This window comes from Eucalyptus grandis, chromosome 1 (assembly GCF_016545825.1).
Source record: "Eucalyptus grandis isolate ANBG69807.140 chromosome 1, ASM1654582v1, whole genome shotgun sequence".
Classification (NCBI taxonomy): domain Eukaryota; kingdom Viridiplantae; phylum Streptophyta; class Magnoliopsida; order Myrtales; family Myrtaceae; genus Eucalyptus; species Eucalyptus grandis.
In genome coordinates this window covers 51,424,450-51,451,787 of record NC_052612.1, presented here as the reverse complement: position 1 = coordinate 51,451,787, position 27,338 = coordinate 51,424,450, and the positions used below count along the sequence as shown (strand labels likewise).

The following is a 27,338-nucleotide window of genomic DNA, read 5'->3' as shown; positions in this document are numbered from 1 at the left end:
TTTTTTTTCCTTTTTTTTTTTATTCCTCCTGTTTTCTGGTGTGCTGCTCAGAAATGCCACTTCGCGTAAATTGGCGGGTCGAGCGGGTACCGGAGAAGGCCCGACGGGCCTGGACTCCCGCCCTTCACTCGAGCGGGCTTGGGTAAGAGGCATTTTAGCAATCGGGCTGGGCTCAAAAGGTTCGCTAAATGAACCTTCTCGGCCCGTGGGCCCGAATCTCCCGCCGTGTATTTAGACCACGGTCGACTTGAGATCGAGCATGGCAAGTAAGAAGTACATGAGCCGGCCGTGAACCCGCGCCTTGCAAGGATTTGAAGGATATATCATATATGTGATGATGTAATTACTCCTTTATCTATAATCTATGATTAGCATCTTGTAATCGACTTATTCATTATCACCTTTCTCATTATAGCCTCATTAATTGCATCGATCTCTTTTGACGAGATTACGCAAAAAAGGAATCATGGTATATAAAAGAAATAGATAGGCACCCACAAATTATGACGATATAGTACTTTCTGTTTGTGGATGTGTATTTCTTTTCTTACCTTTCTTTCGAACCGGAAAGAATCCCTCACAATTAACAACCGAGTCTAATATGTTTCCTTTTTATTCGTGACTTTGTTTGGTATTTTATACATATCTCATTATACCAATTAAATCAAATAAAGTGTCGCCTGTATATATTTCATTTATTCACATGAATGTATATATTTCTCGACCAGATTAGGATTAATTACAATATATGATAGTTAAAATTCTTAGAGAGAATCTCCTTTACAAACAATCACGAGCCCAAGTGGATAGAAAAATGAGCTTAACGTGGTAAAAGTAAATTAAATGTGATTGTAGTCATTTCGGGAAATGACTTTATATTACGCAAGGTACATCAGATTACTACTTTACTATGATTCACAAGAGCTTTCGCGGGAGTAATATGATAGCTTTGTTGATTTTTTATTATGTTACTAAAAAAAAAAAAAAGAGCACAAACGTGACATGTCAAAAAAGAATTATAAATGCTTTGAGAGAGCAAAAATATTTAAAAATTGAATTGGTTCGGGAGAAAATACATATAATTATAACATACTATAATTTTTCGGACTTTCTTATATCGGATCAAATTAGAGATAATTAGTTCCCGGTCTAATCTAATCCCACCCAAGTACCAAACCAAGGACCAAACCAGACAAGACGACTTATGCAATTTGCTTCCTAGGTGGTCATTTTAAGCACTTCAACAAAATTTCACGCCTAAAGTAAACAAAACATGTACAAAATATAACCACCATATTCTCATTTCACTATAAATACTTTGAAATGGTATAAAACAAAAATCTTATGTTACTCAAATAGATTTCCCTTGTAAACAAGTATCTTATGTTTATATCACTTGTATCTGAACTATATTCTAATCAATAAATTTACTCTAATTGAACGCATAATCTGGGCAAATGTGCCCCAATGTGAGTCCAGTTAAAGAGGAGGCTTGAGCATAGTGGGCGAATTCGAAAAGACCGAAAGAAGAGAGCAAGAGGAGGGGTGCATGAGGGATTTTAGATCATTAAGTTTACATTTAAAAAAATAAAAATAAATAATAATCAGTCTAGATAGTTTAGTTCTCTCTTTGGAATTAAGAATCAAACCGTCCGGACACCGATTCCACTTTTAGGAATCGAGAATCAAATTGGCACCCTTGGAAACCAAAATAGACATTATCAATTTAGTTCATCCGTTTTGCTCACCCTAAATTAGATATTAAATAAGAAAATAGCAAAGCTCGAAAAGGGTTCTTCTTTTTAGCATCCCATCTTTGGCGGACGAGTTAATGCACGATGCAATGCGTGCTCATTTAAGGAAAATATTCGACAAAAATATTTGAAAACCTTCAACATCACTCTACTTCAAACGAGGGTCAGTACGATTCTGGCGCAAATGGAGGATCCCAACGCACCACCATCGTGCATGAGAATTCACTTCATTTCCACCTCGACGAAGGACGTCCAGCTCGGGCCACAGCGAAAAGAGGAGAGAGAGAGAGACCACTGACCAGGCACTTTCGAAGAGCCAAAGAGAAGAAAATGGAAGTGCCGATCAGAGACGAGTCGACATCAGATCTGAGACAGCAAAGGCCCGAATGGAATGGAAAGGAAGAGAAAGTGGCACGTGATGGGGACTCGAGAGGCGATGGACACCACCGAAGGGGCGAAAGAACCTGTCGAAGGCATCCAAATTTAGGGTCAAACGTGTAGATGGCTACATAGCTTTTGAGCAGATAAGCCCCCCACTGCGGTGTTGCTTGTGCTGAAAGAGGGCGCGTAAGGAGAGACACATCACGGACAATTGACATGGCGGAGATAACGTTTTCGCCATGTGATGGGGCCCTATTCTCAACGAGATCGAGAAAGGGACGGTCCGTTACCATCGGAGATGAGACGGTCTTTGTTTTTTCTATGGAATGCTCACGAGATTAAAAAGCATTCGGAATCTTACTCCCTGTATTGTTACAAGGAAAATGACCAAAATAATTCTAAACTTTTTTGTCATGTGATGGGACCTCACCAAATTTGTTGAAGTCGAGCCCCACCGTTGCTAGCGAGTTCAAGCCCAAGGCTGGCGAGTCGACTCTATGCGACCGTTGGCCATTGCCAAGGCCTAGAGACCAATTAGAGGAAGAATGGAAGAAATAAAATATTTAAAAAAATTCAAAAAATATTAAAATCGTACGTGTCATCACCAGCTATGCCACAAATGACGGTCGGCATGCACATCGGCTATATCTTTCCAAAATTGGCTAGATGAATTTCATTAACAAAATTTGATAAAATTTAGGACTTAATTGGCATAATTAAAAAATTTAAAACTAAATTAACCAAAATGCAATAAATTTTAAGATTTTTAAATAATTTTCTCCAGGATTTCTCGCTGTTGAAGAGAATGCTTGGATTTGGATCTATTTTTTTTTTTTTTTTTTTTTTTCAAACTTCATGCGAGTGAAGAGTAGAAGCGGTGTTAATTTGTTTGCTCGCATATCACACATAGAATTTTCAGTCAAAGTGTTTAGGTTCTTCCGATGAATTTTACATGCTAGAATACAGCGAGAGAATATTAGCATATACTATTTTTTAAAGACTCTAATTGATGGTAGATTCTTTGTGGCCAACTCTCCTTATGAAATTGTTACCGACACTCAAACCTAATCACGTAAATCCCCGGCGTTTTTATCATTTCTTGTTAATTTTTTTTGTGCGATTTGTTTTCTTATGATTAGATTCAAATTGTAAGATCTTTTAGATTCTCCGTCACTTTACGACACGCCCTTTATCCCGTTTCATCGTTCTTACTGTGGGACTTTGGCTCGAGGGTCTCTCTTTTTTTTCTTTTTGCGTCCACGCATGAAATGGCAGAGTCGTGTGTGAAGTCGAGATTTCGGGAGGACCTTATTAAATTCTATATCCGTGGTTTTGAAGAACAACAACGCAACCATATACAAACGAACAATCTGAGCTAGGCGCACGTGAATTTATTTAAAAGGGATATGTGCAACACAAGTCCTAAAACTTACAAGGAAAGTGCAATTGAGTCCTAAAACTTAACAAAAGTGCAATCGAATCCTAAAACTTGTCAAATTGGTTCAATTGAGTCCTAAAGTTAACACCGTCAAACTTAGTAACGGAAAATGCTGACGTGGCGCTGACGTAGCATTTTAAATGATTTTTTTATTATACACGTGGCTTTTAACATTATTTTTATTCTTGTTTAAATTAGATTTAAAAACAGAAAAGAAAAAGATAAATTTATTTCAAAAAAATAAAAACTGTGCAAAAAAAAAAGGCACCGGTGGTGCTTCCGCCGCCGCCCATCGCCGGAGTGGCGGCGACGGTCGCCGCCCCGGGCGGGGTGGCTGCCCTCGCCGGCCCTGGGCGAGGGCCGGCCACCCCGCCTGTCGGGCCAGGGCGCCCAAATGCGGGCACGCCGCCTGATCTAGGGTCAGCGATGCTCGCCCAGATCTAGGCGTCCCCGACGCTGGATCGGGTGGAGTCATCGGTGGCGGCTGGGCGAGGACGGTAGTCCAGTGCAGCGATAGCGTCAGGGGGGTCAGCAGTAGGACGTCGGGGAACGGTGGTAGCCCCGCACCGCAAAGGGTCACTGCTGGTTTGCTGGGGACGGCATTGGGGCTACGGCGGCACAGCTCGGCAACAGTGCGGTGCAGCGATGGCGACGAAACCCCTGCCCTCCGAAACCCACTCACTCAGATTTGGACAACATCGGTGCACGGCGTCGAGAGTGCGACGAGCCGGGATCAAAATGCCCCGGATCTGGGCAAGCATCGCCGACGTGCCCGGATCTAGGCGTCCTCGCCCAACCTGGCGAGGGTGGTCGGCCTCCCAGGGGCCGGCAAGGGGCGGCGGCTGCGGCAAAAATGCCCACCGATGACATTTTCTTTATTTTTTAAACATTTTTTAAAATAAATTTTAGTTTTTCATTTTTAGTTTTTAAATCTAATTTTTAAAAATTTCGAATAAAAAATAATTTTAAAAAGCCACATGGAAAATATAAATTTATTTAAAATATGACGTCGTAGGGCGCCACATTAGCATTTTTCGTTAGTAAATTTGATGATGTTAACTTTAGGACTCAATTGAACCAATTTGATAAGTTTTAGAACTCAATTGCACTTTCCTTGTAAGTTTTAGGACTTGTGTTGCACATATCCCTATTTAAGAAGAAGAAGAAGAAGTCCATGTTATGCGGATGCGTCAACCGCTGGTAATCGAATAATAAATTTCTGCAAAGGAAGAACATATGACACATCGATCCCTCCGAAGCTTCAAGACCGCACATAGGTACAAACAATGCATAGATGGCCCTGTGTCGGAACACACGGATTATCGCTGGTCCCTCATTTCTAATCAGGCTTTGGACTTTAAGGGTGGGTTTGTTGCAAAACCCCACTTGAGGAGACAACTCCGACATATACTCAAAAGTCTCGGCCCGACACAAAATCCAATCTAGACTCTCCCTTCAATTGAGATCTAATAGATCCAATTCCAAGATCGATTCCGGAGCCTGTATGCTGATGATGAGAAGAGGGAATTCCTTTAAAAAATTGATGGATTTCGGTTAGACACGCGCATGCATGGAGAACAAAAAAGAAGAAGAGAAAAAGGCATATTTTTGGTTCTTGTGCTACGTAGACTTTTACATCGGGTGCTATATTTGTGAGCGCATTTTCATTTTAGGCCCTCGGTCCCCGCCGCCTTTCGTTTTGGCTAAGCTTATTGGGGAGCAAAATGAAATTGCGCCTAAGTTGATGGGGACTAATGTGATTGATTTGGGAGATTGAAAGGATGGGAAGTAATTGGAAAAGGAGGAACCTAACGATCCAGGATAGGATCCTTATTCCAAACACAGCATGTGTACTTCGGAAGATAATTCCTCTAAACAAAGTTCAATCAGGTGCACCCGTGCCCTTCATTCACATTGGAATTTAAGGTGCGTGTGAAAGACCTTGAGCGATTACCTTGTAATTTAAAATAAAAAAGTAGAAAGAAAGAAACGTCCCGCCACCATGTATCCGACTTTGAGGTATCTAGCTCCTTCCCTCATAGGGTAATTTTGTACAAATCCACCTATCCCTCTACGTGCCGTCTTAACGTAAACCTATATATAATTCAAGCTTCGATCACATTGTGTTAGGACGAGTGGTTCCAAGTTTCGTCCAGGAGGTTCCACCAAGAATTTGGAATCCTCCCATTAGAACAGGTCTCTTAAATTTTTTTTATTATGAAACCTACCATATCACAAGTTCTAAAGTCAGTTTCTAGATCTACCCAAATTTTACATATTTTCTTAATAGAATGATTGCAATGTCTAATGATCACCATTTCACAACTCATATTAACTAAGATTCTAAAAGTCACAATCATAAAAATCACAATCTAAAAGCTCGGAGCAAAGGTGGTTTCAAATTACACACTTGTCATTGGACGCCATAAAATACCGTAAGATCGCATGAAAACATGAAATGAAAAAAATACAGAGACTTTTTCCAAGTTCCGGGTTTTCGGTTTCATCTCAAACTTACCTATCGGAATATATTCCTCAATTTTTAGAACTCGAAATGTGCCCCACATATCTTAGAATTTCGGACCACTAAATTTCCAAATTCCCGATTTTATCTCGAAACCATGCTTACCCCTATAATGCGTCGCATAAAGGGCACGGGCCGCATATTTCTCACGAATGGACAGTACAAAATGAGAGAGAGAGAGAGAGAGAGAGAGATGGGCCAACTATGGAGTAATTATGTAGCGGAAGGTGGTGGTGCTGGTGAAGGTGGCGGTGCCGGTGGTGGGGGCGGCGGAGGCAGTTGGGCCATGGCTGTCTCGGCCATATTCGGGCTGAAGAAATTTCACCGTTCGGGTCAGCTGGGGACGACGGTCTCCTAATCCAAGCATTAAGCCTTGCCGGTTGGCGAGGGTTCGCTCCCCCACGCCCCCATCCAATTCGTGCTCGCTCCTTCGCCTTTGTTCTTTTGCCCCCTTATGATTCATTTGCCACGCCGCACTGTTCATCTAGGCCCCCCTTCTTTGTCCTTCTCTAAAGCCCATTTCTGTTCTTCGAATTTTCAACTTTTGTTCTTCCTGCATATCTCGAGCATTAACGTTATTGGGTCACCCCTCCTTTTCGAATGTGTTATAATAATCCTTTTTTTTTCTCTATTTAATATGAATCTATCGCAGTCGCGATCGATTGATGACACTACACGTCTAGAAATGTAGAGCCCGACATCTTAAGGAAAATGGACAACATGAAGGAAGTAGACAAACGTCACGTTTTTCAGCATTGTCCAATGTTAATTGAACATGGACATTGTTTGACGAGAATTAAACCGTCACATCCCCAAATCAACTCGCTCCAATACTAAACAATAGCGATGTGTCATATTCCGTAGCAATTTGATTTGTTTTTGCCCCCATTCACCGTCTTGAAAGCATATTTAAGAATCAATTTTTATTAGTTCTTTTCTCTCTTGGGAGCACTTCCAACGTTCGTCAGATTGCACTTTACAATAAAATTTAAAAAATCAGCAGCAATGATTGAATTTATGGAGTAAGCAATATCACGCTCCCATATATTATTGTCCATTGTCATTTGAGAGGACGTATTTGGTTTCTTTGTCCTGTTGTGAGGACGTTAGGTTCCAATTGTTTCGCTTTAAACCGTTTACCAATATCCATTCTTTTTACTTATTTCTTTGCGCATGATTAAAAATAATTTAGAAAAATACAAGGATATATGCCTGAGTTTTCATCCAAATATAAAAGGCTTGTTTTTTTTTTTTTTTTTTTTTTTTATATACTACAAGTTTCATATCTCACGTGGACGGTATTGTATATTTATTTGCAATTTTATTATTTCTCTTTCCCATAATACCCTCACCGTTTTCTACCACGCATTAGACAAGGCAGCTCCAAACAAAAAGAATTGAACAGTAATCACCTATGCTAAGTTCGCGGGTGATTACAAGAGGGGCAGAGAGTTTGCAGGCTGATGCAAATGGGGTCGAAAGCGTCACGTTTTTCAGCATTGTCCAATGTTAATTGAACATGGACATTGTTTGACGAGAATTAAACTGTCACATCCCCAAATCAACTCGCTCCAATACTAAACAATAGCAATGTGTATATTCCGTGAGCAATTTGATTTGTTTTTGTCCCCATTCGCCATCTTGAAAGCATATTTAAAGGTAACATGAATAGCATCAACGACATGACGAAGTGATTAGAGGCAACGTGAGTGGCGTCGATAGTGTCCATAGAGCCACTTGAATTTAGGGAGTGGAGGAGGCTATCAATGGCGATGGGTAATGCCTGACCTATGGATTGAATGTTTGCATGTTATGAGATAAGTTTTAGGGATCCAAATATTTTTGTGACAATTCTGAATCTAAAATTTTTTGGTATTTCTGTTACTAAACTGTCCGAACATGCCTTCTTTCCATAACGGGGAAGGGAGGCACAAAATCATCACTGACGACCAAAAGAAGATAAGCCCCCAATTATATTAGCGTGGAAATCGGAGGCAAGATGCGTTGTCTGCCAACTACGATCACTTCCTGTCAACCCTCTTCATCATTTCTCTCGCCCCTTCTTTATTTTCTTGGCGTTTTGCCATTCCCCTCGACATTATCCAAACCAAATTGCTCATCCCATGATAAGGCGATTCTTCAATTTCAGGGCCGATCGGCATGAAGGGAGCCAATTCAATTGGTATAACCCGATGTCTCGTGTTCGATCTCGAGTAAACTTTTCAGGACGACTCCACTGGAATGGGCAAACTTTTCTGTCTACATGCAGTGGATTTCCCAACCCCCCCTTATCATGACGTACTTTACGTCCTCTCTCGAAATTACTCAAATCGGAGACGCGGATTCGAACTGGCCGTGCAAATCCGCTGTGTCGTCTCGTACATGCGAAAAGTACGCCGTTTCTTCCAGCCGTGTCAACAAAACATTAACCACCCCTAATTAAAGTAATTGGGGAGACGATGGCTATGACGTGGCGTCCACTAGGGAGACGAAGTACCGCCTGCTCTTTCGTGAAATACGGCACGCGCGTCGTTTGGCCAACACGTGCCGAGACGCAGCAGCCGCCCGTGGCCAATTATCGGACGCGTCGGAATCACGCTTCGCTCATTTGCCTCCGACCAATCGCAGCCCGGTTCGGCTCATCCAGCACGTGGGCCCCACGCTCGAAAGATCCACTCTCCTCCTTTTCTATTGGCCCTTCCACGGCCTCCATGTCACAGCCCGTGCATCATATCAACGCCCACCAACCCGAAAAAGGTTCGCTTAAATGTATTAATAATTAATAGGATTCATTCGTTTCTTTTGATGTCTAATTTTCCTATTAAAGGTATAATAATGAATAGGGGATTGTATCGTCTGAATTCGTATTTGTCAAGCACCTTTTGCGTTCTTTTCGAATTAATCAAAATAACGAATTGCGTGGGACTTCTATGTTGTTAAAGACAAAAGGTTGAGGCAAACTTGCGATTAGTAAAGGGTTAATATCAAGAAAAATTTTAAACATGTATATTTGTGACAAATTTATCTTAAAGTAATTTTTGATTAAAAAACCCCAATTGATATACTTTTAACAAATTTAAATAAACCCGATACATTTATTATCTATTAGTTTTCGTTAAATTTTATTATCAAATTGCTACTAGTATACCAATCGAGAGAGTAACATTTGTACCAGTTTTGTGATTTGTTGTGGTATTAATTTAATTTAATAAAGGGCATATTTATAATAATTGTGTCAATTTTGGGTTTTTGGCCGTCAAAAATTAATTCGAGTTAAATTTGTTATAAATGTATTAATGTAAGTTTTTTTATCAGGTTGGGATAAATTTATCATAAGTGTATTAATTTAAGATTTTAAATGATAAAAAATTAATTTTAGATAAATTTGTCTAATTTTTTTTTATAAAAAAATTGTGATATAAACTCGTTAATAATAATTATTCAAATATTCGACGCGTCCCATAGATTTCTACGTAAGAAAATGAACAGGAGGAGCCACGGCATCCCACTTTCCCCAATATAAACCGGAGCCACCACTGCCTGCCGCCGGGACAGAAGCTTCCTCTCTCTCTCGTTCTCTCGTTCTCACTCTAGTATTTATACCGCTCTGCTAGCAGCCGGCGAAGAAGAAGGAGAAGAAGAATCCCGATTCAACGCCGCGGAACAAATTCTTCTTTTCTCGGAAACCCATCTTCCGTTTTTTTCCCTCGCTCCGAGAAAACCGCAGAGAAAAAAAATGGGATTCCCGCTGGGCTACACGGAGGTCTGCCTGCCGAAGCTCTTCGTCCACGCCCTCTGCCTCCTCGGCTTCCTCAGGAACCTCATCTTCTCCCTCTTCCACTTCCTCGGCCTCTCCGACTTCCTCGACACCGACGCCGCCCCCTTCCCCGCCGAGTCCCGGCCGTCGCCCGCTGCCCCCGCCGCCGCCGGGAGCCCCCCCGTCTCCGCCCTCCTGATCCGGGAGATGCTGCCCGTCGTCAGGTTCGAGAGCCTGGTCGACCCGCCCGAGAGCTGCGCCGTGTGCCTGTACGAGTTCGAGGGGCGGCCGGAGGAGGAGATCAGGTGGCTCAGCAACTGCCGGCACGTCTTCCACCGGGAGTGCCTGGACCGGTGGATGGACTGCGATCAGGACACCTGCCCGCTGTGCAGGACCCAGTTCGTGCCCGACGGCATGCGGGAGGAGTTCCATCAACGGCTGCGGGCTGCTTCTGGGGTCGGCGATTTCGCCATTTCTGAGGACTGATGATCATGATGATGATGATGTCGATAAGTTCAGCACTTTCTTTTCTTGAAAGGGTCTGCTGACTCTGGTCTTGCGGTTGACCGTTTGCTGACTACGCATTATGAGATGGTGAATATTAGGAAGGGTATATAGCGTAAAATGGGGGGGATTGTTAGTTAGCCAAGAAAAATAATGGAAGTTAGCAATTTTTTTTTTGTTGGCAATTTTTTTGTTGGATTAGTTCTTTTATTTCGACTTTTTTTCCTTTCTTCTGAAGAAAAAAAAACGAAGATTGGGCTTATACCCAATTGTCGGACTGAATCTTGCGACTCGGAATTCAGATTTAGTACTTTGCGCAGTTCACTCTTCACCGTCCATCTTTTGGGTTTTGTAAGTTAGCGCATCGCATGTATTAAATTGTCCGAGAGACACAGCACGATCCATGTCTACATGTTTGTGGTTGTGCTCTGGCCTAATTTAATGTCGGCGATGTTGGGTTGGTGAGGCTCTTAATGCGAGAGATGGAAAGAAACCAGAAAACAGAGGATCAAAAGAGGGTCCTTGACGATGGTGGGCGTTAAAACAGGGCACGAGCATATAAATAAATAAATGAATAGAAAAGGCAATGGCGTCTGATGGAGTTTGTTAAGTATGTGGTTAGCGAGTTGCAGGTGGCTTAACCGATTTGTTTGGATCTTGTCAGCTCCAATGATGAACTGGGTCAGTCCTTCGCTTCTGTTTTAAAATAAAATTTCCTCAGGTCGACCATTGCTTCTTGTTCTCTCTTTCCTCTTTGCATCGATGAATTGGTGAAAGTCAGGTAAAAAGAAGCTAATAGAAACAAAATTCTGGTCAGAACGTCAGGTCTCCGTCTACCTTGTGGTATCGGTCATTATTGTTTTCACAGCATCAGGGCATTCGAGGGTGGTGAGCTGAGTTGCGGGATCTATGAGCTGGGACTCCGTGCACGACCCATCTCTATCTCAGGCTCTGTGACTGAATTTTCACCTGGCCTGTAAAGTGTTGTACCCAAAAAATGGGACGAGTTCGCTCGGGACCTACCCAAATTGAATGGAGCACTCAGAGCCCCTACCTTTCTTCAACCTCCTCCTGTCTGATGGTCTTTGCTTTAAGTTCTCGAGTTAGTTCGTGAATCCTTTTCCAACAAGACATGTGGGTTATCATTTTGAGAAAGGGATATGACCCGTAGATAAGGTTAAACGAGAGAGACTGGGCCACCCGCAGCATTTCCACCTTCTAGCCTGTCCCCCCGTCCTTTTCTCCGGTGAAGATCTTATTGCTTCACGTTAAGCAAACCCATTGATCGAGATGGATGCGGTTAAGAATGAGGAAGCATATCCACGTGATTCACGGTATTCATGCGTCGTAAGACTTAAAAGCATTTGGTTTCGAAAAGGAAGAAAATCTTTCACCAGGCAAGCAGCAAGCAGCCTCAGTGGATTTAGATATTGTTCTTTGATCTCTGGCTCTATCTCTACTTCATCAGTCGGCAGTCGCCATCTGGGCTTGTTAACAAAAGTTGGCCGATTGAAACCGACGTGCAATGGGCTCTAGGTAGTTTGGTGCTACTGATGGACCTCAATGAGAGGAAAGGCCTCATAATTTTGTTCCAAGTACTATATGAGGAAAGCAAGAACACGTCTACCAAAGCAAAAGGTAACCTAGTAGTTTGGCAAACACAACCATTTAGGACGTGCCTTGCTATCCCTATGGTGGTGACCGGTAAGAGATTCGGTGGAATCAGGCCTCCCTAAGGACAAGAACTCGGTAAAAGTTCGTGCCGGTCTTCTTCTGAACTCCAAACAGTGGGTCTCCAGCTTCTCCAGCTTCTCCAGCTTATCTCTATGTCCATTTACGGTCCTGGAGGCCAAGTTGACACAAGAACCGATCTTATGATTCAAGAAGCATACATCTTGAGTGAGGACCCTACGCTAATTGGACTGCACAACCCGTGTTCACAACAGGCTAACAAGCTGACTTCGCGAAGCAACTTATGAAGCACGAGAAGAATTTCTGCAGAGCTCATGTCAGTGGCTTTCGAGAAAACAATCCGCATAAAATAAAACGTACGAGCATAGGCTCATAGCCGGGTACAGAGACGCTCGGTCCTTTAAATCTGGCTTTGGATGGCCTCGATGTGATCAACGTTAAGCATGCCTACTGCTTCTTGGGCTTCTTGATCCTTATCTATAGATGCAATAAGCCTAGTTGGGCCTCTCTCATCTGTTGGCCCGACCATGCATGTAGTTTTTCGAGGACTAGGGATTGATGATAACTGAGCTCAGAGGCTTTCATTTTTTTTTTTTACGCCATTTTTTAATGAATTTTGCGCATCAAGTGGCTTTTGTTTTTTCAAAGACTAGGATTTTAGATCCATCGAAAACAGAGAATTACCCACGACTCGTCCACGACTTACCCACTACCTAAAAAAGGCGAAACTGCTCACTCATTTATAAAACGCAACACGAAGCGCGGTGATTCCAATATGACATTACGCAGATAATAAATAAATAAACAAGCAATTGAACCCCCTTGCTAAATAAACCGACCTGGCCTAGCTGAGTAGCCCATGAAAATGTCGAACTTGCAGAGCTAATATATCTACATAAACAATAACCATGACAAGTCTAAAAGCCTGCTTGAAAGGATATAAACACAGCCCGATCAAGAGTGTGACTCGACTGCATGTGTTTGAGGGTAACTTTTGTTTTTTCTTTTGGCGCTTGGCATGGCACTTCTGCTGGTATCTAATACCTGGAACGTCACTGTTACATATATGTATTGAAGTTTTATGATATTCTTAAATTATCCATCGGCGCATAGCCTTACGGTGATCCTCTCTGAGAAGTGTGGGTCCAGATTTTATTTAAGAAAGAGCTAAAACACTCGGGAGAAAAGGCACATTACAAAGCAAAGAAAAAGAGTGGAAAAGTCGGGAGAGATTCTCGACCTGCCCGGGCTTTTCTCGTCCTCATGCGAACAAAACAAGAAACAGTAGATTGTAAGAAAACTCGCGTCTGCACGCACTGTGACTGGTTCCTATGAGCCACGAGCCCTTGTCAGATGGACCAAAAATCTTTCTGCGTATAAAAGCGATTGATAGGAGTCTACCTCCGGCAGTCCTGCATCGACGCATATACACATGAACATACCTGCGTGTCTATATTAAAAGGGAGGAGGACAAAATAACAAAGCAGATTTCCTGGAGCAGTGAATCCCTTTCAAGTACCCCCCCCTTCCCTACAAAGTCAGTTCCGTAGGCTCTTACGTTTAGTTAAATATTCGATATCGATAACTCCCATTTTAACATGGGTGAAAAAAGGGTTATCGTTGCGACGACAGCTGCTCCCAAAAGTGCAAAAATAGCTCAGCAATCTATTCTCATTCATTCAGTCTTTGCACCGATTCTTCGTCTTCCACGAGAGTTCTGACAATGCTTCACGTTCTGCATTTCTCAGTCAACTGAATCGACCATGAGCTCTTCGCTTAAACATATCGACCTCACAAGACAGCTCGTGAACAGTGCTGTGTCAACAGCTGTTTTTTAGTTGCCCATCTTCGACGCATCATTAGATGGTGATTAGCTCTGTTGCATCGTCACTCTGCAGCTGGGGTTTGGAAGAAAGAGCTCCCCATCTGGATGGGCCCCGGTGCGTTGGGCTCCTATACGTCTTTCGCCATTAAATGATACGCAGGTCAAATGTCATTGCACAGAGTGACGTGCGATAGGGACTGAAAAGGGAAGAGAACGTTAAGATCAGAGGTCACCTCTCGACACAATTCGCCCGCTTATCATTAGTTCATGGACCCGGTGTTCTCCCGGATAACCCATCTTTTGCTAGGTTTATTCTCGTTACTCACGTTGCGTTGAGCAAAACATGCGAACTGTCGAGTTGCCTCTGGTCAGTTTTCTTTCGGAGCTTGGAGGCAAACATCCTTGTGAGCTGTGACAGAAAACATTGAGATGTTAACCGAGTCTAAAGCTGAAACTTAACGCAGGAAAACGATTGAATTTTAAAGGGACAACATGATGAGTCTCTCCATGAGGATATAGCATAATTTTTCTGTTCGTGCACAGGATAAAAACTGCACCGTTTGCAGTAAAGCAGTGATGCCCACACTAAAAAAATATATATAATTTTTAATTGTCATGATTGCTGCGCTGCTTTTGATTCCTTGGAGCATATTATAAAGTACAAGAAACTCAAAAATTGATTTTTATGGAAACATAGAGCAGTATGAACATGAAAGAAAGGGTTTTTGTCCTTAGTGAGTCTTTCCAATGCGATTTAGAGGAGCTTTATGCTTGAATTTGATACAAACCCTAATAGTTTATTGAGAGGGAACTGTGCTTGCCATTAGTGATGAGAAGGGGAGTTCATTTCCAATGTCCAGAGGCGGAATGCGCGATGAAGAAATCCATATTTTTTTAATAGAGTGGGGAACTCTATTTAGCTACTTTTAGCGAATAAGAAACTATCGAGAGAAAGCGAAGCTAAAAGATGCTTTAACCAATATTATGACACGGGATTATAAAATTTACCTCGCTTTTTAACTAGAATGGCTGGCTGCAACTTGCAGTCGCTCAGCTTGGCAAGGTATGTCGGACGACGATGTTTAAGTCATATGAGTCATTCTGTTTCAAGAGGATCATAACGTTGAGTGTCGTGACTTTTTTGGTATAATTTGATATTCTAAGGTAAAACCGTTATTATGCACTTACCTCAATTTACTTATGTGCTTTTGCCAGAAAACACATACCTCTTAGAATTCACCTGCGTCTTCAATCATTCCCCCTCCTGTAGATATCAAGTGTTGTTACTCCACATTATGTTTCTTGCTCTCTTCTTGGTCGACAACATATAAACAAAAGTGAAAACGGGAAGCAGCGATTGCATTGGAATAGGCCATTTTCCGTCGCGTGCTCCAGCATGGGAAACCAATCGGCCTCGCCACAGCCCGAACTGTTGGGCCTTGGTGTACAACATCTTTGGACCAAAAAGCCTAGAAACAAAGCAAGAAAAAGGACAGAAGGCGAGAGACTGCACTCGCCTTCCGACACTGCCATATCTCCGATACTCGATCCAGTACAACGCTCAGGCATTACTTCATGTTGTTCTCACGTTTTCTTGATGGTTTTTCTCACGGTACGATGTCTTAAAACTTCTTATGAAGAATCAGAAGTGAATCGAACTCAAGGGTGTCCTTGCCCGGATATTTCGCCGGCCCAATTACGATGGTTTCTCCGGATTTTGTTTAACCCGAAAAAAGCATGATAAGTCAACACAGATCAAATCACCGTATAGCTCATCCACCAGTCCAACTCATCGACATCATTTTGCCTCTTCAACGTCCACTTTGGTCACGAGCTCGTGCTGTCGAGTTCAATAAGCCCTTGCGCAAATAAGGTTTGAGGAAGAACTAAATTTCTTGCTGAAGCTTGGCCATATGTATGACGAACATCTCCGAAAAGACCTGTCTCTTACTAATAAATGCTGCTACTTTGAGGAGGACCTACAAACAAACATTGGCATCACAGATTACTGCCGTAAAGCTTCGACTACTGGGTGCAAATATAATTCATAGCCATGGAATATGAGGAATAGGGTGGACACTCAAACAAAATAGATGAGGCAGAATCTAACTCTGATACCATATTAGAAATTCTAACTTAAAAAACTTAAATTAATAGGTAAATAGAGGCCACATGTACATATAGAGCATATAAACTATATAATTAGATGATGTGGATGTTTCGATGATTTCAAATTAGAATTTTCGAGCGAAACAAAGACAAAAGGTGTTTTTACTTCATGGTTAATCTAAAGCATGTTGCCTTAAATAGCAAAGACTAAAAGCTCAATAAACATAAGAATCTGTCCCAAAGCCATGACATACTAGGGACAACAAGATCATCCACAGAACACAGAACCTGTTAATTTGGCATCTGATTCTATTCTCCATGGTTTTCTACATGCAAAACATACACACACGAGCACACGCATCTCCTGATATTCACCCTCCAGAAGAACCACCGGAAGAAAAAATAAATAAAAAATAAATAAAAGAAGAGAAAGGGCCTTCGATTTCACCTTATGTGGTGCGGGGCCCGCGTGTACACTCATCAAGATCCTTTTCCCGCTGCGGGGCCATCGTGTTTGCCACATCCATTCGCCGAGATTGGACTCCGGCGCGTGCACCGCACGGCCCCACGCCTACCCCCTTCCTTTTCACCCCCCTCGGCACGTCCCCCCAATTTTTCAACCGGATAATCACTTAAAATCACTTAAAATGGAATGGATTATCATTTCTTTTTCGACGAGTGCGTGTACATTATGGAAGCGAAGGCAAATTCTATTCTCCCGGAGAGCATCAGCACCGTATTACATATCATCCCGCATCATTCGCCAGCATAAATCATTTATTTTAAGCGTTAAAATTTTTGCATACCATCTACTCCTAAATTCGCACGAATTATACAATTATATTTATTTCAATTCGCATGCTACCATGTCGTTTTTCTCCATGCGATAAGCTTCGCCGAGATTGCAAAGATGATAACTTATCGTCCATAATTGCGCACGATGTAATTTTAGGAAAGAAAATCCGAAGGAACCTTCTGAAAAAAGACCCATCTCTCGAAAGCTTTAGCCGTTTTACAACGTGCCCGCACCTCCAGCTCCCATGAGAACGGGGCACGAGTCTCGTCCGGATACAGGGTTCGAACGTCGCAGCATTTGGCAAACCTAAACCTCTCCTGACAACATTCAAGTCACCCAAAAAAAAACACGGGGAGAGAGACATGCACTGGGTTCCATCAAACGTAGGGTGGGAGCGGCCGTACATGATTTGTCTGCATCCCCAAACGATTTCGCAATTTTTTTAAAGACAAAAATAGAAGAAAAATAGGAGGGGGGGGAGGGGGTATGACGTGTCGTGGTTTTTCGCGTCCCTCAATTATATATAAAAAGAAAAAAAGAAATTGGCGTCAAAGGATTGGGAGAAGGGAGATGGGAGATGGGAGAGCGGGCGGGGACGGGGAGGGGGGTGGGGGCATGAAAACCTAAGGGCCGAGAAGGTCCAAAGCGCGCGCACAAAACACCACATCGCCCATGTTTTAATCACGACACCACCAAAACGAAAACCCTCTCCTCTCCTCTCCCTCTCCCTCTCCTCGTCCTCGAGTTCTGTGTCCCCCTCTCTAACCCTCTCGTCTGAGATCTGCTGCAAAGTGCAAAGCCTCCGCAATCCAAATTAAGGGAGACGCACTGCGACACGAACTCAAAAGCCATATATATATTTATTGTGATAGTATAATAATATTTTTATATAAAAAAAAAAAAGGACCCTCTTCGGATCCATCCATCCATCCATCCATCCATATCCCCCCTCTCTCTCTCTCCCTCCTCGCTTTCTCTCTCTCTCTGGTGTCTGTTGTCTGTGCGTTGTGTATTTATCCCTCGGGCGCACCATCATCATCACCATCGCCATCAGCATCTCGGGCATCATCAGCATCATCATGAGGATTCGCAAGAACGCCAAGCTCTCGTCCCTCCTCCGCTCCCAAGCCTCGCCGCCGGACGCCCCCTTCCCCTCCTCCCACGTCTGCCTCCTCAACCAGTCGCCCTGGGACGTCCTCCCCTTCTCCTTCCCCGACGCCCTCCCCCAGGTCCGTCTCCCTCCCTCTCTCCCTCTCTCCCTTCGCTCGCTACGCTACGCTACGCAGATCTGCGCCCTCCGCCGCCTTTTCTCCGCGGCCGTTATTTTTGCCGTTTCGCTCGCGGGCCTGCATTTTCTATTTTTTATCGCGTCGTTCCCCCTCGTCTCGCGATTCGGTAGGGTTTTTCGATTCCGGCCCTCGCCTGCTAGGGTTTCTCTGTAGCCCCGAGATTTCTCCCGTTTCCGTCGTGCATTCGCCTCGGAACGAACGATTAGGTTTGTCTTCTCCTCGTTCTCGCCCTATTATTCATGTGCCCGCTCGTTATTTTTCGACCATTTTTTTCTCTCTCGCAGCTCGATGGAGGAGAGGATAGCTTCACCGCCAATGGCAGCTTCGGCGATTCCATCGGCGCCGTCGAGAGGTAAATATTACATCCTCGTCGTCCACCTCGTTCGTGGAATTGAAAGTTGTCCGCGAATTCATGCGCATTCAATCGTCTCCTTCGAGCAAAGTAGGGTTTCGTATTATCGTCCCTAAATAGCTCGATCGTTTAGCTTCGATTGCTGGAAAGTCGTTAGTGGATGGCGCACGTCGGGACCTGCGAGTCGTCTGCGATTGAAACATTGTGATTGTTTCGCAGCAGCGTGGCCTCGATGATGGCGGTGGACGCCGAAGAGAAGACGGTTATCGTCAACGAACTCGAAGGCCGCGCCTTCTACGACTTCAATAACGAGGATAGGATGAACATCAGCAGCTACGGAGCTAAAAATGGAGGTGGTTCCGACGGCGATTTCGGCCTCAAGGTGTGCTGCAACAAGACCGACGGCAAGCGGTGGCAATGCAAGAAGGAGGCCGTGGACGGCCACCACTTGTGCGAGCATCACCTGTCGCAGCTCAAGTCCTACGCTACTACTACCACCACTGCCGACTACGACTACGACGACCACAACGCCGCCAACGCCGACGACTCCGCTTCCAGAAAGCTGGACAGATCCTCCGCCTCCACTGGCCGCCGCGGTGGCCGGCCGCGCGGGGCGAAGAAGAACTCTTCCTCCTCGGCAGCAGCAGCGGCGGGGGCGGCGAACTCGAACCAGTTCTACTATTACTCCGGCTTCGGCCCGTCGTGGGCCAAGAGGCGGAGCGGGAGGGCCGGGGACCAGCCGCGGAGGCCGGAGGGGAGGGCCGGGGGAAGTCCCCAGCCGACGCCGCCGCGGATCGGCGGGGGCGGGGGAATCGATTACGTCGATTACGACATGGAGGAGGACGAGGAGGAGGAGGACGACCATGACGACGACGGGGACAGCGGGAAGAAGCGGATGCGGAAGCCGGTGAAGGCGCGATCGCTGAAGTCGCTTATGTGATTTCTATCGTATTTTGAATTTTGGATCGTGGGTTCAATGGTGTTATGGCGTTGGGCTTGGTTCGCTCGCATTGCGCTTGGAGATTATCGCGAAGGGAAGATTGGAGTGTGTTTCTTTATGCAGTGTTTAGGGTTAAGGGGATTCCAGCTGATTTTCTTTTTTGTTTTTCTCTCAAAGAGCCAAAAGAGAAAAAAAAAAAAAAAAAAATTGGTGGGGTTGTGTTTTTTTTTTTTTTTTTTTTTTGGGGGTTGTCGTAGGGGTTGTGTACTTGCGTGGGTGAGGATAGCGTTTCCTCCGCAAATGCTAATAGTAGGAGGAGGGGATGTCTAGGGTGTGAATCGACCAGATCATCTCAGTAACTGTTTTAGTCAATCTAAGGACAATGTCGTAATTTCGCCTCCTCTTTTATTCTTTTCCATTTTGTTGGTTTCCGTTGCATTGGAGTTGAAAGGGCCAGTGACGTGGCACGACATAAGGCGGAGCCTCCTTTTTCCCTTAAATGATTTGATTATTAAAAAGAATTCTCGAATTCCCATCAAGAACTAATTAAATTAAGCGAGTTGAAAAAAAAAAAAAAAAAACCCAATAGATTCTTTGGGCGTTATGGAATATCGAATAGAGGTGCACGCTTTTATGAAATAGCTCTACATGTAGTTTTTCGAAGAAACCGTTTCTGATAAAATATCAAATAAATTCACTATATGATATCATCCAGTAGATTGTAGATAATTATCGAATGCCTCTTCAATTCCTAGACGGATCATTTTGATTAGTCATTTCGTTAGAAACGGTAGATTTCTTTGATTATGATCATTTGTAACAAAACTAAGGAAGATGCACATGATTAGGATTGCCTTTTATGGTCATGGCGATTTAGATAGTGATGCCATAGTTTTGGATAGAATATTTCTAAGTGGAAGCTAGTATATGTCCATGAGAATCGATATGAGGCATATAAAAATCTATTAACGACCGGTTGCTACGAATAAATATTTGCATCATTCTTTTATGGTCATTGTGATTTAGACAATGATGCCATAGTTTCATATAGAGGGTTTCTAATGTCCATGAGAATCGACGTGGCATGTAAAAATCTATTTATGGCCGATTGCTTGAGAATAAATGGTGGATGTCTAATCAAATTGAACAATTATGTGGGAGCAAGGTGTAAGGACCGTGCAAAAAAAAGAAAGAAAGTTGTTAGCTAGAATATTTTTATTTGTAAAACATGTCAGGATCATAGTAAATGTAGCAGGAACTTGCTCTCCTACTCATCGGGGAAAAAAAACAAACAAACAAACAAAAGGGGCCTTGTGAATATTTCTGAGATGGCATTAGGTCATGATTTGTATTAAAATATGAGGTTCGTTTAGGCCGTGGATCCGTGCACAGCTGAAATTTTGGAAGAGTCAAATGGTTTGGTGCTTCCGATCAAAAGCTATAAGAAAAAAAAAAAAAAAAAAAAAGGTGGTGCCACGTGGTCCACGGGCTCAGAGGTGGGCCCCACCTACGATGGGAGAACAAAAATATCCCCCGTGGGACTCACCGGAAGCTGTGACCCCGACGGCGGAGACGCGACCGATTGCTTTTGGACTTCAAACTTCAAAGTGCATGGGGCTGCGGAGAACAAGAGAACGACGTCGTTCCAGCATTTCTTTTTGTATATTTTAGGAATGGGACCCGCGTTGCTTCGCTGGAGGGCGTACCGACCTTATTAAGTTATCCATTTCCCATTTCCCCATTTAAAAAAGAAAAAAAATTCCCCTTTTGACAAAAGAATATATAGGATTCATGGCAATGCGGTTGCTTATCTGCTGCCAATTTAATGAACCCGGCATCTCTTTAGATCCTCACCTTCCGGAATTAGTTTAATTTGGCACCGCTCCCTCGCCGTCCGAAGTAAATCGGATCAATTTTTCCGACGAGAATATTTTAATTAAAGCATATCTCGCATTTCAATATTATCTTCTTTTTTCTTTTTTCTTTTTAAGAGCAACCTTATCTCTGATATTCTTTTTCATCTTGTCAAGCATGCACGTGTTTGTGCTCTTATTCAACTTTAATCCCTTTCAACCTGCGAAGACGTTTCTTAGGAAAAGAAGAATTGCGCCCAACTTCAATTGTACCAGGTTTGATGAGCAACGTATTTAGCTCGATGTTCTTTCCGTGACGAGGAGAATTGTGGTGCTACATGCTGTAGCATGAATCTCGGATGAAACTTGGTCCGGGACCGACCCAATCAGATCACGCTCGCGCCTGAGCATCTCCGTGCACGGCCGTGAATTATAGTTGCTGGGGTCAAAGCTATCCCATGAGGAAACTCAGCTTGAATAAGCAAACGAAGGTCCGATGCAAAGCTTCATCCGATCGTGTTGCTCTCTGCAAACCCTAATCCAATCTCCTCCTTGCTCCCCATTCCGGCAACGGCAACCCCATCAAGAAGCAGCAAATTCTTCCGGGACGTCGGAGTTTGTGAAGCATTAGCAGTCTGCCGATATTCGTGCGCGGCTTGAGACAGTTCATGAGGCTCATGAGAGGTTGGATAGTACAGGAATATTCTGCAGATATCATCCTCCGCAAGAAAAGTGGGGGGAGAGATAACCTGGAATGAGTCGTCGTTGCATGTGATCCATCATTTTTTGAATTTGATAATGTGTGCCCCTTAGCCTCTTGTGACATTTCTTTAAAACCTACGCCGACGAGCCTAGAAGAAACCAAAGCTCGCAGTCGACAAAACCTCATTCATTTTAATTATGTGTATAGTTGGTAAAGGCATAGGGTCAACAAAACTTTCTCATGGAACAGATTGACCCCCCCACTCCACGAAAAAGAAGAAAGAAAAAAAGAATGCACGTAATGTGAAAACATTGCAGAGAGTTGGACGACTAGCATTTTCTGGCCAAAAGACTGCGGCTAGTTGCTTTCCAGAGAGGGCATTTCCCGTTCAAACTCGTGGAATGACGAGACACTACAACTGAAGTATGAACCCAAGAGAGGAAGAGAACGAATTGGAGAGAGGAGAGAACGATGATATTCACATAAAGAGGGGAAAGTCGAATAGTAAACTATCGATGGAAATTCTTCGAAGCATGGAACATGCGGTACGCCAGTCTGTGCACATATTTGTCTTAATCCTACCGCATAAGAGCTTATGAAGATGAAGCCAGCTAATTGAAAGAAGGGTTTGGCTACGGATGTTGCGTAAAGCGACGGTGAACGTAAAGTGGCCGCACTCGCGTCGCGTCGGTTCACTTGTCTTATTTTGAGCTCTTTGCGGACGTTCCTGTGCTACTGCTGCTTCGTCATTACCACCAAAAAGAGGAGAAGCCATTGCGTCACGGACACCGTCTCCGTCCAGCACAAGTAGAAAGATTTGACCATGCAAAGGGGCTTTGCAGTTTAGGTGATGCAACTTGGCCAGGGAACGCTGACAAGTCTCTAGTCTTTCATATTGGGATGGCATTAATGATGGCCCAAAAGTCAATTTCTTGAAATTTTATTTCTCTTGAATGGACTATAAGATGTCATCTCTGATTGCTAAGTTTTAACATATAAGCTGAAATCACAGAAAATGCATCGAACGAGCACGCTAGAGTTTGTCACTCGCCAGTATAAACTCGATCAATATTTATATCAAGACCAAAACTCGCCTTTTATCGATCTATTTGCCCAGACAGGTCGTCGAGGAAGCCTGTAGTCATAGAACTGAACTGTTCCGTGTTGACATGAAAAATTTCGCATACTATCGTGCAAAGTTCGTCCACATAAACGTAAAATCACACAATCACACGGGATCATCAAGCTTCTTCGCACTGTGCATTTGGTTGCTCATATACAGCTGGTTATCACCTGGATTGGATCTCCAACATCCACGAGAGGTAGAAGGTCAATCTATGCCATGTCTCGCCACTTTTAGGAACCCCATAAAAGAAAAATTATCTAGGCACCATAGCAGCATCTATACCGGGTCATCAATTCACTTCAGAACACTGCACCACAGAGAAGCTAAGGTCAGAAAAGACCCAAAGATCAAAAGAACAGGTCACTGCTATGAGCTTTTTTCAAGGGAACAGCCTGTCCGTGACAATTATTGCTGAATAGAAAGTGAATGGAACAAACTTACTTGTACAAGTAAGCTGCTATCCCAAGGATTATACACAGAAGGATGATATCAAGGCAGAAGTTGCGACTGGACCTCAGCTGACATTATATAAATAAAGAAATTGAGAATTTAACAACAGTAAAATTGCCGTCTTCAGCATGTAAATAAACGAGCAAAATTGGATGCCTGCAAAAATTTAAAAGAGCACATTTACCTGAGTAACTGTATCCTTTAGCCTCCTGTTAGTGTTTTTCAGATCCGAGGCTGCCCTGTCAACCTGCACCATTTGAAATGGTGGGTCCCTGAGTTCCTTCCGAAAGTATATTGCAGATGACATAAATATTTCGATACGTGACCACCAGCAACATGCTGTAAATGATATGGCATTTAATGCAAAGGGAAAACTTCTCTGTGCCTCCCCGTATTCTGGTAAAAATAGAAATTCCCTCTATCAAAAACCAAACTCTGCATCCGGGGAAAGCCCATAATTTACACCCTTTGAAAAGACAAATTAGTCTCTATGCATCTAAAAGTATGTTACCATAGACTAAATTCGCATTCATGACTCGCAGAAAATGGAGCAAAAGTCGTTGGAAGCGCCAAAAATATGTGATATATATGGGCCCAAAAATAAAAATCCCCAAATTAAGAAACAGACAAAATGACCTCTTGACCGTTAAGGATATTATACTATGGGACAGAGGACACTTCCAATTTATTGACCAATTTTTTTATTTTTTTCAGGGCAAATTCTATCCGTCTTGCTGCAATATGGTGAAAAAGCAGTCTACCTGAAAGGAATTGTATGGTAACTGCATGCCTTTTGTTAAAATCCTAATCATCTAAAGTTTCCTTTGCATCCTAACTAGTGGCGATCCATATTAGTCTTGAGAGCAGTGGCCCTGTTCCCATGGAACAATACAGAATATGGATAAAGGAACAAAGAAGCAAATTACGACCTTGTCATCTATTTCATCCATAAGAGGTGCCTGTCTGTCGAATTCCTGCACCAAATGGAAGGATTAGCTATTACTCTTGAAACAACAGGTTTTTCACTTCAGTTCTGACAAAAAGAACAGACCTCATTCATGTCCCCAGCCATGTTTTTCAGTGTGTCCAATCCTTCTGCGATGACATCTAAGCCTTTGTCCTGTATGAAGGCAAAAGAATCTGTTCTGTGAATTTTTTTACTTTTTTAAATCCTGCAAACTTTACATTCAGATTACTCCTGCTGGAATTATTAAATGATGCTAAACCTAGTCCATCAGAAAATCATTAGAAGCTTAAGGTCCTTTAGGCACTGAACTTACTTAGAGGTGATCAGAAACACGGACGTGAAAAATCTTTGGGTAGAGTTTTCTAAGCACATTTATCCCCCCTAATTCACTACACATGAACCATTGGATTGAATATATAATTCCACAACAAATTAATCCAGCAGAAGCATAACAGCAGCTATAAGAAAGGCCAGACTGCTCTCCAAATATTGCTTGGGGAACCATAAAAAAGAATATGCAGCTAAAACAGAAAATGGTTTTCAGGAAGTACGTTCATAAAATTATCTCTGCCTATAAGTAGTTAAAGACTTCAAAAGTGAGGAATAGCTTTCAGGAACCATAGTATTATAAAACTTTCAGTGTGAAGGCATCATATGGAATAGAGGTTATGGTTAATCACATCGCATAATTATGATGAAGAATCGAAACCTATCTGTATTATCATGCACTGGAAGAATTATAGTATTCCCTTCCAACTAAATGTCAAAGAATTACCTGTTTCACTCTCCTCATCTCGTACTCCTGCCTAAACCCCTCTGACTCTTCAGTTTGCTGATGATACTCACTACCAAATTTCGTGTCTGTTATATATTCATTGCACAGCAAAAAGACTTATTCATCTTAAGTAGACATCAAAAGATGATGAGGAAATGACAAGTTCTCCACATGCCCCGATTGGCAAAGCAGCGAATCTTCACCTGAGGTTGAGTAAAATCTAATTCCTGGGCGTGAAGTCGAAGCAGCAGAACCACCGTTTTGCCCCGACACACCGGCCATTCCATCCGGAATCGCTTCTATCCTATCTTTCAATGCGGAGACCAAGTCACTTCGGGCCTCAAGCTCTTCTTTCGAAAGCCCCTTGACCTACATATTCAACACGTGTAAGACCCCCAGGAATTTCGAACACCACCATCGACACCATGTTCAGTAGCTACATCCATGGACCCCTTTTTCATTTTTCATCACTCCAATATATTCCTACACAAAATTCGATATTTATAACCTCCGAGTCCATTCTTCATCGCCATGAACTTTCACCGAACTACTGACCTCAAAAATCTAAGATGACGGTCACTATCATTCACCGCTCCTCGCAAGTTGACCTAGAATCGAAGGCAATATCGTCCATTAGGCAGAGGAAAAAGCAAAGAAACCTTTTTGAAAGCAAGTCTCTGCAGCTTCGGGAGTTCCTCAAGCAAACGCGACTTCGTCCGCCGAATCTCCGCGTTCATCGCGATCGCCGTCGCTCTGCTCTTCTCCGTCGCCGCCAATTCCGCTTTCTACGCGCAAAATCAAAAGAATAAAAAAAAAAAAAAAAAACCGTCATCAACTGGCGCCACCTGATCAGAGAAGCTCCCGGCCAAATCGACCCCGTCAAAAATTTCCCAAATTTTCCCCACGCACTCCACCGAGCAAGGAGCGACCGCGACGGAACCTAGACAAGGTATGAGGTGACAATAACCTGAGCGGCGGCCTCGGCGTCGGCCTCGACAGCGGCGTAGAGGCGGGCGAAGGCATCGTCGCCGGAGACGTCGAGCTGCTTCTGCTTGTCGACGTCGTACTTGTCGTACTTCTGGCAGATCGCGTCGACCCTCGTGATCAAGTCGATCACGCTCATCTCGAAGGGGAGGGAGAAATCGATCGCCGGAGAATTTCTGTGCTCTTCTTCGGTTAGAGCGGAAAGAGTAAAGAGAGAGACGGAGCGAGCGAGAGGAGAAGGGAGCAGGCGGAGTTGGTAACCGCGGTAGCCCCTACGAAACGAGGCCGTTTGGTCGAAAGCGAGGGTGACGTGTGATTGCCGCCGCTGGATTGGCGCCGCGTGTGTGCCGGAGGGGCTGGTTTGGGAGGATTTAACGGTGGAGATCGCTTGAGTTCGGCGGGCGTGAAAATGGAAAAATATTTCTCTTTTCGATCGTGTATTTGTTTGGTGAAAAACAAAGATTTGTCAACGTGAATAAATAAAGTTTGAAGTATGGAAAGTTCTGTTTGTTTTGATGGGTGACGGAGGGACCTATAATTTACATGACAATTGAATTTGCTCCTCCCTCTCCTCATTTTGGGTTCATATTTTATTGAAATTTGAATCAATCGAGATGCACGAAATTAATTTGAAAATTATGTTTTCTAGTATTTTTTTAATAATATATGGGCTCTTATACAAATAAGAACACAAAAAAAGCAGTTTCTTTTCAGTTTAATTATGTAGCTACATTTGAAAAAAGTCTTCTTTTTTATATTTGATAACATTGTTTAGAACTTAACTCAACAAATTACCAATGTAGTTCAAAAAGTCAAACCAAACCGATTGTCTTACGTCAAAAAGGCTCTTGATATCTCAGTGCAAACAATCCGCTATAAATGGATATGTTTAAAATGTTTGGGGTAGATAGTTCTATAATAGCCATTTTATCCCAATCACAAGATGTTTGATGTCTTTGGATTACTTGATTAATCTCGACTTTTCGTTATACTTCTTGCAATCAATATACAATAATCACAAGAGCGAATACATCATGCTCCTAATGCAAGAGATTGAATTGGAGAAACTTAGGGCTATATGGAAACACTTATGTTCTTTTTTGTTCCGAACAGGAAAAT

The 27,338-nt window shown here is 43.1% G+C and overlaps 3 protein-coding genes across 4 annotated transcripts; 2 read left to right on the top strand and 1 right to left on the bottom strand.

Annotated features, from left to right (window-relative positions):
- The first annotated feature begins 9,636 nt into the window (after positions 1–9,636).
- Positions 9,637–10,677, top strand: LOC104443422 (E3 ubiquitin-protein ligase RHA1B). Its single transcript, XM_010056797.3, has one exon. The coding sequence runs from the start codon at positions 9,834–9,836 to the stop codon at positions 10,338–10,340; it is 507 nt and encodes a 168-aa protein (XP_010055099.1). The 5' UTR covers positions 9,637–9,833; the 3' UTR covers positions 10,341–10,677.
- Positions 10,678–17,457: 6,780 nt separating this feature from the next.
- LOC104443423 lies at positions 17,458–19,572 on the top strand. Of its 2 annotated transcripts, none has more exons than XM_010056800.3 (3): positions 17,458–18,009; positions 18,354–18,421; positions 18,644–19,572. In XM_010056800.3, exons 1-3 carry the CDS (start codon positions 17,860–17,862, stop codon positions 19,359–19,361), a joined length of 936 nt encoding a protein of 311 aa, XP_010055102.1. In that variant the 5' UTR covers positions 17,458–17,859; the 3' UTR covers positions 19,362–19,572. The 2 variants fall into 2 exon arrangements, with proteins under 2 accessions (XP_010055102.1, XP_010055101.1); XM_010056799.3 differs by having other exon boundaries at positions 17,459–18,009; positions 18,641–19,572.
- A 3,416-nt stretch (positions 19,573–22,988) lies between these two features.
- On the bottom strand, positions 22,989–26,462 carry LOC104443424 (syntaxin-71). Its single transcript, XM_010056801.3, has 9 exons — positions 26,203–26,462; positions 25,895–26,020; positions 25,439–25,604; positions 25,236–25,321; positions 24,545–24,613; positions 24,423–24,467; positions 23,678–23,740; positions 23,485–23,561; positions 22,989–23,350 (listed from the first exon to the last, which is right to left on the bottom strand). The coding sequence occupies exons 1-9, from the start codon at positions 26,356–26,358 to the stop codon at positions 23,338–23,340; spliced, it is 801 nt and encodes a 266-aa protein (XP_010055103.2). The 5' UTR covers positions 26,359–26,462; the 3' UTR covers positions 22,989–23,337.
- Between the last annotated feature and the right edge of the window lie 876 nt (positions 26,463–27,338).

Coding starts and splice junctions, on each gene's coding strand:
- LOC104443424 (XM_010056801.3), bottom strand. CDS start 26,358: ATGAGCGTGATCGACTTGATCACGAGGGTCGACGCGATCTGCCAGAAG. Junction 25,605..25,894: donor AGAGACTTGCTTTCAAAAAG/GTTTCTTTGCTT, acceptor TTGAATATGTAG/GTCAAGGGGCTTTCGAAAGA. Junction 24,614..25,235: donor AGATGAGGAGAGTGAAACAG/GTAATTCTTTGA, acceptor GCCTTCATACAG/GACAAAGGCTTAGATGTCAT.
- LOC104443423 (XM_010056799.3), top strand. CDS start 17,860: ATGAGGATTCGCAAGAACGCCAAGCTCTCGTCCCTCCTCCGCTCCCAA. Junction 18,010..18,353: donor TCCCCGACGCCCTCCCCCAG/GTCCGTCTCCCT, acceptor TCTCTCTCGCAG/CTCGATGGAGGAGAGGATAG. Junction 18,422..18,640: donor TCCATCGGCGCCGTCGAGAG/GTAAATATTACA, acceptor ATTGTTTCGCAG/CAGCGTGGCCTCGATGATGG.
- LOC104443422 (XM_010056797.3), top strand. CDS start 9,834: ATGGGATTCCCGCTGGGCTACACGGAGGTCTGCCTGCCGAAGCTCTTC.